We start from the raw sequence: 9,937 nt of genomic DNA on the forward strand, positions 1-9,937 counted from the left end.
TAACCTGTATCGCTGTGTGCCTGTTATAGGAATCAGTGCTCTCTCTGCCATTTCCAGAACCACAATAGGGCTTTAGGATCAGCCGGCGGCCCATGAACATGGTCTCATGCAGATTGCTGATCACTTGCAAAACGGTTTCAGGTGAATTCAAATACACAAATGCAAAGCTGGAGAGAAGAAAGAGACTAGCAACACGGCATATGTTCCCCTCTTCAACATATGGTTTAATATTCCCTATATCAGGGGTGGCCAACTCCAGTCCTCAAGGGCCACCAACAGGTCAGGTTTTCAGGATATCGGTGGCTAAGTCTTCGACTGAGCCACCTGTGCTGAAGCAGGGATATCCTGAAAACCAGACCTGTTGGTGGCCCTTGAGGACTGGAGTTCGCCAGCCCTGCACAACATTATTTCGAATGCATATGGAACAATACTAGCAGACAGGTAGACATGCCCCTGGAGTTTATAATCAGACAGTTTTCTCAGAAGGTCTCTTTCTGCCACCCGCTTTGTACTACAATTTGTTAGTGGCCTCCATGTCACTATGGTTTGCATCTAGTATCTAATGAATGTATTGTCAATGTGTTATATTCGGTGTACATTATGAAGGGGATGTTGGATAGATTATAGTACCATTTTCTGTCACGCTGGAACTTTCTGGCCATCCGGGGCCTGTAGTCCTTAAAGAGAATAAAGAGGTCCTCCTAATGAGAAAAAAAAGAAAAAAAAAAACATTTACATATTTAGGTTAGTGGGTGTATGCCATACTGTACCTCCGCCCCCTTGCAAACTAAGGGCCAGCGAGACTGCTCCTAACCAACGTCAATGCAAAAACCCAGCAGTTTGCCAACTTGTCTCCAAAATACTCTAATCTAGTTTAATGTGAGCGCTCATTTGCATGTCATTGCCCAGAATCCCTGGCTGCAGTGGAAGTATTGTATGCCAAGAGATAATGGGTAAAGGTAGGGTTGAGGATCTGTCTGAGACATGTGAATGTGCTCACAAACTGTATTTTTATTTGCGGTTTTCAATGGAAATGTAGGACTATTATGAACCGGGATACATTGAGGTTAACGGTAAAAAAACAACTGGCTCAAATTCTCATTATAGTTTGGAGGCAGGTTGGCATTATTAGACCCCGTGTCCACTGCAGGGCTCGGAAACTTTCTTTAGGAAGTATAACTTAATCAGGAAGCAAGCAGAAAGCTCACCCAATATTGGAAATAAATTTGGAATGTGAATACCTCCGTCACGTCAATGGAGAGATTCCCAACATACAGGCAGTCATTCACAGGAGCTTCTGCAGGAGAAAAACAGTTAAGGGAAAAGGGAAACAGAAGGAAAAAAATAAGTTACCCTCATGCTAAAATGTCTTGTATGTTGTTGAGCAAATCCAAAACATACAGACGAGACCACGACAATTCTAAAGCTTGCCTTAAACTAGCCCGGTTACATGCTGGGTATGTGCTGGGCTAGTTTAAGGCATTTCTGCATTGACTAATGACCACAGGATTAACACAGCAGGGGCCCCTGGCAGTCCCATTCAGTTTGAATAAGACTGCCAGGGACCCCCGCTGTTAATCTGATGGGCCATTAATCAATGCAGAAATGCTGGGGCTAGTTTAAGGCTTGTACAGGCAGTTCTCGGTTATCCAACAGAATCCGTTCTGGAAGTAGCGTTGGATAGTGAAACCGTTGTAAAGTGAGTCCCATGTTAATTAGTGGCAGTGAGCGTTGGATAACGCATTCAGGCGTTGGGTAACGGATTCCCGCGTCACAAAACGGCCCTTAGGGTTGCATTGTAAAGCGTTGGATATGCCATTCATTGTAAAGTGAAATGTTGGATAACGAGGACTACCTGTATTCAGAATGTACCAGGGTCTTTTGGCAATTGCCACTCGTTTGTGTTAGAATAGTCGCAGTCTCTGCGTTCAGGAAGGGATCCCTTTCGTTTATTATATCTTATTTATTTCTCACTCAATCCCCACGAAAATGTGCACAATTGTAGGTCTGTTATGTAGATTAACACTATATAAGAAGCACAATGTAACCAGTGCTTTCCAAGTTTTTTTTGGTTAAGGAACCATATAATTATATAGTGAAATTCTGCAGAACCCTGACCCTCTCTAATAGCGCGTCTGAGATCAGATGCATTGTAAGGAACCCCAACCCTCTCTAATAGCGCGTCTGAGATCAGATGCACTGTAAGGAACCCCAACCCTCTCTAATAGCATGTCTGAGATCAGATGCATTGTAAGGAACCTCAACCCTTTCTAATAGCGCGTCTGAGATCAGATGCATTGTAAGGAACCCCAACCCTCTCTAATAGCATGTCTGAGATCTGATGCATTGTAAGGAACCTCAACCCTTTCAAATAGCGCGTCTGAGATCAGATGCAGTGTGAATTTTCTGTATTTGGTATAATTTTCTAATTACCTGAAAATTGTAGGGAACCATTTAGGAACCCAAAGGTTCCTAGGAGACCCCTGTTGAAAAGCACTGATGTAGACAAACTGATGACATAATACTGTGACATCAATTTAGTTAACAAGTACAAGATACACTGTGGGAGGTTCATATTCATTATTAAACAAGAAATAGGAGTTTTCCCCTTCGTTGATCGCAAATGTGTCAAACTGTTGTAATCTAATCTAAAAGACTAAGATTACTACAAAGTTTGAGTTAAAAGTATGGTTCAAAATGTCCTCCTGCTGAAATGCGCTCCCCAAGAAGAGAACGCCTGTCTGATTGCATAAATCGATAACGCGTAGATCCAGCTGCTCTCACTCCTAAACTATACAAATTCGGGGTTTTTTCAGTCCTCCTAGCGAGCACCCTTCAAAAAGGTATATTTTATGGCAGCTTTTTGGACCATAATTCTTGCTCGGTCTCAAGCACTTTATAACTTGCGTATCTTCTTCGCTAAACACCATTTGGTAACGATGCACGTGATGAGGTCACCACACCATCACCAATTCCAAAGAATATTTATTAGTTTACCAAATAATTCTTACATCTAGTCATCTACTGTGACAGACCCAGAATTTATCATTTTCATGAAATATGTTGTGATTTTCCTGCAGTACCCTAATGCATATTAGTCCATGTTTAAAGGTTATTTTCAGTATTGTAGTATCTAGAACATAGTAATACTGCTATATATGTATTGAGTTAGCATTATAACTTAGACTGTACATTTATCCAGCATTGCTATACCCCAACAACCGCCTACCTGGGGAATTTTAACCATTTACATGTATATATTTTTAAACGTTGTTGTTGTGCATTTTTGAAATAAAATTTTGTTATTTTAGTGCATTTGTGAGAACAATACTCACCTTGATGTCTAGATTGAGGAGACTTATTTACTCCTCTAGTGGGTTATTGTATACCCCAACCACTACAGTATTCATATTATACTTTAAGAGCAGCAATTGGGGTGCTAGTGTTAACCTTAGGTTAACTTTTGTCTCTAGCCAAGTACAAAACAAATCCTCCATACTGTAAGTCTGCTGGTCAGAAAGCACGTCGCGCAGCAGATGCCAATTCCAATTATAGACTATGGGGACATAGTATATGGCACAGCACCCCAAACTCACCTTAGCAAACGAAACATCCTCTACAACTCAATATACCGCTTTGTCCTACAATGCAACTACAACACATCACTGCGAAATCCTCAAAGAACTAGATTGGCCATCACTTGAATTCAGCTCCTCACCCAGCAATCTCAAGGTTTAATATATATATATATATATATATATATAATATATATATATATATATAATATATATATATAATATATATATATATATATAATATATATAATATATATATATATATATATATATATATATATATATAATATAATATATATAATATATATACATATACATATACACATATATATATACATACATATACATATACACCAGAATAAATGAGTTCTTCAGTATTAGGCAATACCTTTTTTTATTGGACTAACAATTTATGTCATAGGACAAGCTTTCGAGAGTTATCCTCTGCTCTCTTATCTCATCTCCTCTATCTATATCACCTCACGGCTGGAACAACCTACCAGAGACTCTCATAGCCGACACCAGGCTACATTCTGCTGTCTCACATTGTACTCTTGTCTGTAACCGTTACAGACCTCAATAATCATTATCTCTAACTGTCCATAAATATAATGTATAACCTCTTTTCATATAACTTTATACTTAACATTGTATTGCCACCATGTGTTGCCCAGAACACACTTGAAAACTAGAGGTAACTCAATGTATTACTTCCTGGTATCACATTAATAAATAAAAGTACATCTATGATTACATTTACTCATCCTAATACACATAAGGTAGGAGACCTACCCAATCCCCCTTCCAAAACTCTGGGGCTGCGTCCATAGCACGGGACGCCGTGCGGACGCGCTGCGCTGAGCCCCTGCATCCTCAATGAGGATGCCTTGAGAGGGGGCTCATGCGAGCGTCCGCAGGCGTGCCGACGCGTTGGATTTTTCAGCCGACAGCCAAGCTGTTTTTCAGAGCGCTGTCAGCTGAAAACATCCAATCAGCGCGAGGCAGTGTCAACGTTACGGCGTCGTGACGTTGGTGCGCCGCGGGCGATTGGCCCAGCAAAGTCACTGCCCCACCTCCCTCAGCCTCCCGCATGAAAATCGCACAGATTTCAGCAGGCGAGCCTATGCGTCAGCGCCTCAGCACTGCTACCCCCTCTGTGGACGTGGCCTGACTGGAGTTTCCCCAGGTTGGTGAAAGTAAAGGCAAGAGTTAATAGGAAGTCAAAACGCAGTGTTTCCAGGCAAGCGAAACATATTGAGATAGGAGATGTACGCAAGGAAAACTGAAAAAGCAATTCCTTCTGCACACGATAAATGCAGGAACACCCTTTTAATTCACTTACCTGGGCTTGAGAAAGCATCTGTATTGCTGTTCTTCACATAAGGAAGTAAATCTGGTCCAGCAGTAACCGACCTGTAATTTCAACAGATTTAGACCAAGAATAACTTAACTATAACAACTTGTAACTACATCAATCTAGTACTGTGCAGTAAACAACAATTTCCTTTTTGATTATTATTCTCTTGGTTGGAAGCAGGGCGTTTCTGGATCTAAACAGCGTTATTTTAAGTTCCATTTTAAAGGATCTGTGGGAACGGGCCTGAGGAAAGGGCATCCTGCCCGAAACGTAGCCCCCCATTCGCTTTATCACATCCACTCCATCTTTTGCCGTTAGGCAGTTTATTGTCACTACCTTATTCCCCTTGTTTTTTCCCTCCCGTCCCTCACTCCCATTACGCCAGTTATTGGCTTGTGTATTTATAGACTTTCCCTAGGATAGTTGTTGCATCCTTCAAATTGTATATCCTATATTGTATATTTTTCAATACAATTGATATATTTTGGCATATTCCAGTGCTTTTCTCGTTTTATTCACATTGAGTGCTGGGGACATTACCTCTGTTGCTTTATAGTTTTGGGAGGGTCTAGGGTTCCTCCTGCCATTCCCCAGTCAGTATATACTTTATACTATGCCATACTATTTTTTTTTTTTACCCAAGGTGTTGCCGATACCACAATCCTGTTTAAAGGTCACGCTGGCCAATAGGAAGCCACAAGGGATGACGTTGCAGCTTCCCATTGGCTTGCGGGACCTTTCACAGCTCTACCTCCACATAATCCCTTTCCTGAAACCAGGGTCACGAATGATGTATGAATAGTTCCAGTAAGTTTAATTCATGCCTTCCCTATTCCAAAGCACAAACAAGTCCTTTTGTCTTTCTTAGTTTTATTGAGGAAAAATCACAGGAAGAAAGGGACTTGCAGATGTAGTGTTGGTAGAGAGTGCTTCTCTGTCTGAAGTGCAGTGTATCAAGGATAAGCAGTGTAAAACAGAAAGGCCTTGCTGGGGTAAATAGTAGGCAGTTACTCACTCAGAGTCCAGGGTGAAAAGGAAGTGAGGAGCCAGGGTCACACTAGAAGGGAAGTGAGACTATACCAACTGTCAGCAAGGACAGGGGGGTAGGAATAGCCCACTCTCAGCTAGGAGAATAGGAGATGCAGGCAACCAATACATGCTGTGTAAACAACATGTAATAATAATGAATAGAATATAAAGTGCGTAACTAACTAACCTCTAATGGTGATGACAGTGATCAATTGTGTAATAACATATACCCTTCTAATTTAAACTAAATAGTAAAACCACATAATACCAGTGTGAAATAAAAAATTAATACATAACCGTGAAGTGTGGTATAATAAGACGTCTGCAGCTATAAACCAGGGGGTGGCTCGGCACCCCCCTAAACACTAAGAAAATGGAAACAAAAAAACAGCGCAAACGCAAATCGTGAAGTATGTTAAATATAAATGTATATTAAAATAGCGATAAATATTCTGCGTACATCTGGGAGCTAGAACATAAACATTGAGTGTGCACAGCACACATGTTACCACTCGGCAGCTGAGGGTTCAGGAGTCAGGAACTGGTTTCTTTGGCAAGCGTCTCAGGTAATAGCTGTGGAGTAACTCCTTCATATGCACACCCGGTCACGAAATCACCGCCTCTGTAGAAACCTTCCCTTTGGTCAGGTGTAACACGGAGAATCCGAACGTTCTACAGCCTGCAGTCACACTCGGAGAGTCCCCAGATCGAGCAGTGAGGACTCAACCGATCCAAAGTGTTCTCAGACCGGCACAGACGGAGGCAGACTCTCTTACAGCAGTGGCTCCAGCTTGAGAAACCGTCGCTCCGTCTTGGCGTGCTGTAGAATGACGTCAGTCGTGGTTTTCGATAACCAAAACACAGGGAATGAAAAATAGTCTCTAGAGCGCCCAATGTTCAGTTTTTGCTATTTCCTGAACATTGGGCGCTCTAGAGACTATTTTTCATTCCCTGTGTTTTGGTTATCGAAAACCACGACTGTGACGTCATTCTACAGCGCGCCAAGACGGAGCGACGGTTTCTCAAGCTGGAGCCACTGCTGTAAGAGAGTCTGCCTCCGTCTGTGCCGGTCTGAGAACACTTGGGATCGGTTGAGTCCTCACTGTTCGATCTGGGGACTCTCCGAGTGTGACTGCTGGCTTTAGAACGTTCGGATTCTGCGTGTTCCACCTGACCAAAGGGAACTTTTCTACAGAGGCGGTGATTTCGTGACCGGGTGTGCATATGAAGGAGTTACTCCACAGCTATTACCTGAGACGCTTGCCAAAGAAACCAGTTCCTGACTCCTGAACCCTCAGCTGCCGAGTGGTAACTTGTGTGCTGTGCGCACTCAATGTTTATGTTCTAGCTCCCTGATGTACGCAGAATATTTATCGCTATTTTAATATACATTTATATTTAACATACTTCACGATTTGCTCTGTTTTTTTGTTTCCGTTTTCTTAATGTAAGAATAATGTTGCCTTTTCACATGCAGCTAGCTGCTGGGACAGGGAAAATAACAGGCAGCTGAACTAGGGAGAAATGAATCCCATCTTATCCCACTTACTGCTTCCCCAACACCAACTCCTTCCCATAACAAGCAGCTATCCGACAGAAACCAACCTTCTTATCCCCCTGTACCTTATGTTTCCACTTAACCTTCCTAATAGATTGTAAGCTCCGTGGGGCAGGGCCCTCCTTACCTACTGTAACAATGTGCGTTAATGCTTGTTTATTTTATTGTATTTTGTCCTCCAATTGTATTGTACAGCGTTACAGAATATGTTGGCGCATTATAACTAAATTATAATAATAATAATATTGGGTGCCCAGCAGCCCCTTCCTGGGTATGCATCTGACAGCAGAGGGTCCCCAGAGCTAAAAAAAATAACACGGTTCAGACCTGCAGACCCCTGCTTCCCACCTAGAGTAAAAATAAAGAAATTAACCCTCCCCCCACCCCCTATCTGCTTGTTTTGCAAGAAGACTGATAGACCCCCCCGAGAGCCCAGCGCACATACTTACATTCTGAGGAATCCCACCTTATATGACCTACAAAGAAACATGAAACAAGTTAAAAGATGCCGCGTTGTATATTATCTCGTTGCACAAAGCTGCCTAGGTCCCTCCAGCAGTCAAACACCAATTTACCAGCCTACTGAGGAACAATTCCTAAGTCATTACATTTAAAATAAAGATTAAGCATGCATATATAATATTGGGACAGATTTGTGAAATGTAATCATTTGAGTGGACAACGCACCCCCTTCACATCGTGCTAGATTATTTTGTATTCCTCTTGCACCTTAGTAATCATTTTACTTGCATTTGCAGCCATCTTTGGTTGCGTTTTCTTACAACTTACTGTAGAATTCCAATTAAAAAAAAAGCAATTTAATTTCCCCTTCCGAGATATTATTGGATATTTTGTAACTGGGATTTTGCGTTTGCTTTCCTCAGGATGAATATACTGTAAGTACAAACATAGGATAAGTAGCTGTCGTCTAACTTTAACTTGGGTTGAACTCAACGGAAATATCTTTTTTTCCAACCTTATCTACTATGTAACGAACCATACAAAGCAACGGTCCACTTGGAAAGTGTAATAATAATGAGATGACGTTCCTTCTATAAATATAATTCACTACAAAAACTTTGATAAAGGAACAATATGGATGAGAAATCAAACGATAAGCCAGGAAATTCAGTTATGCGCCTTTGACCAGACCCGCAAGCCCACCCCCTTTCGCTCTGCATGACATCATTGATGAAAGCACAATTTTAATGGACCATTCCTACCAATTATTTTATCAATACGGAGTAGGGGTCTCCGGAGCTGAACCCGCGTTCATGTCAACTGTGGGGACGCCCTGCTTCCTGAAATACTTGCCCTCCGTAGGATCCTTAAACAGGATTAACGTGCCACGCGGGACATTTGGTATGGGAGTGGAGGGGGATTGCCACCATTCCGTGTTTGACCCGGAGACTCCGGCTACGTATCTCCCGGTTGAGATATGAAAATCGGGTTACAGCCGGGCCGGCTGAGATATGCGGTGTGGGGCCTCGGCTTTCCCCCTTCTCCGGCGTGGTCATCGTCCCTACGGCATGGTCCCGCCAAGATGGCTCTGCGACATCACCACGACAACGGGACGTCACATCGCAGCGCCATACGACGTCACATTATCGTGGCAACGCGGCACCTCGAGTTGTCATAGCAACGTGTGACGTGCATTGGCCGCCTTCACGGGCCCACGCTGGATTAGTAAAGAGAGTTAAATATATAAATAAAAACCTGTAAAGAAATATTAACCTGCCCTATCCACTATATACTTGGTTTGCCTGTCCGTTAGGCATTTGGACATTATACAGCAGCAGACAGGGTCATGCAACGGCTGAAGCACCTGCTAATACATATGATAGGGTTTTCCAACCAAGGTTCCTAGGAACCCTAGGGTTCCCTGGGCATCCCTAAAGGGTTCCCTATAATATTAACGTCATTTTTAAATTGCACCAAATACAGAAGAATTTACAATGCATCTGATCTCAGACGCGCTATTAGAGAGGGTTGGGGGTTCCTTACAATGCATCTGATCTCAGACGCGCTATTAGAAAGGGTTGGGGTTCCATACAATGCATCTGATCTCAGACACGCTATCAGAGAGGGTTGGGAGCCCCTGATATGATACAAGATGCTGTCCGTTCCCGCCCAAACCCGCGCGCACCCACCGTTATTACAGCTGGCGCATGGGACGAATTCGCGCCAGGAGACCTCGGGGGAGTAGAGGCGACACGTGCCGTTTTAAATAGAGCAGCGCGAGGGGGTGTGGTGACGTCAGGGCGACCGCCGCCAGCCAGGGCCCGAGTGACGCAGCGCCAGCCGCAGTATGGCGTCGGTGGTCCCGCCCACGTGTTGCAGGATGCGGGAGGGGGTTGCGCCGGCGCCGCCGCTGCCCTGTCCGGGCGGGGGAGGTGACAGAGGGGGCGGGGGAGGTGA

General features: G+C 43.3%; 1 protein-coding gene across 4 annotated transcripts in view; it reads right to left on the reverse strand.

Annotated features, from left to right (window-relative positions):
* TDRD10 (tudor domain containing 10) overlaps positions 1-9,906 on the reverse strand; it is a 29,067-nt gene extending 19,161 nt beyond the window's left edge. Inside the window, exons 1-6 of one of the 4 annotated variants that reach the window (XM_075607933.1) lie at positions 9,670-9,906; positions 7,969-7,995; positions 4,918-4,988; positions 1,242-1,297; positions 631-701; positions 5-167 (exon numbers count right to left, since the gene is read on the reverse strand). In XM_075607933.1, the coding sequence (XP_075464048.1) occupies positions 5-167; positions 631-701; positions 1,242-1,297; positions 4,918-4,988; positions 7,969-7,970 (363 nt within the window). In that variant the 5' untranslated portion in view covers positions 7,971-7,995; positions 9,670-9,906. The other 3 variants (XM_075607932.1, XM_075607934.1, XM_075607936.1) reach the window with 3 other exon arrangements.
* Positions 9,907-9,937: the final 31 nt, after the last annotated feature.

The sequence above is a fragment of the Ascaphus truei genome, chromosome 7 (assembly GCF_040206685.1).
Source record: "Ascaphus truei isolate aAscTru1 chromosome 7, aAscTru1.hap1, whole genome shotgun sequence".
Lineage (NCBI taxonomy): Eukaryota > Metazoa > Chordata > Amphibia > Anura > Ascaphidae > Ascaphus > Ascaphus truei.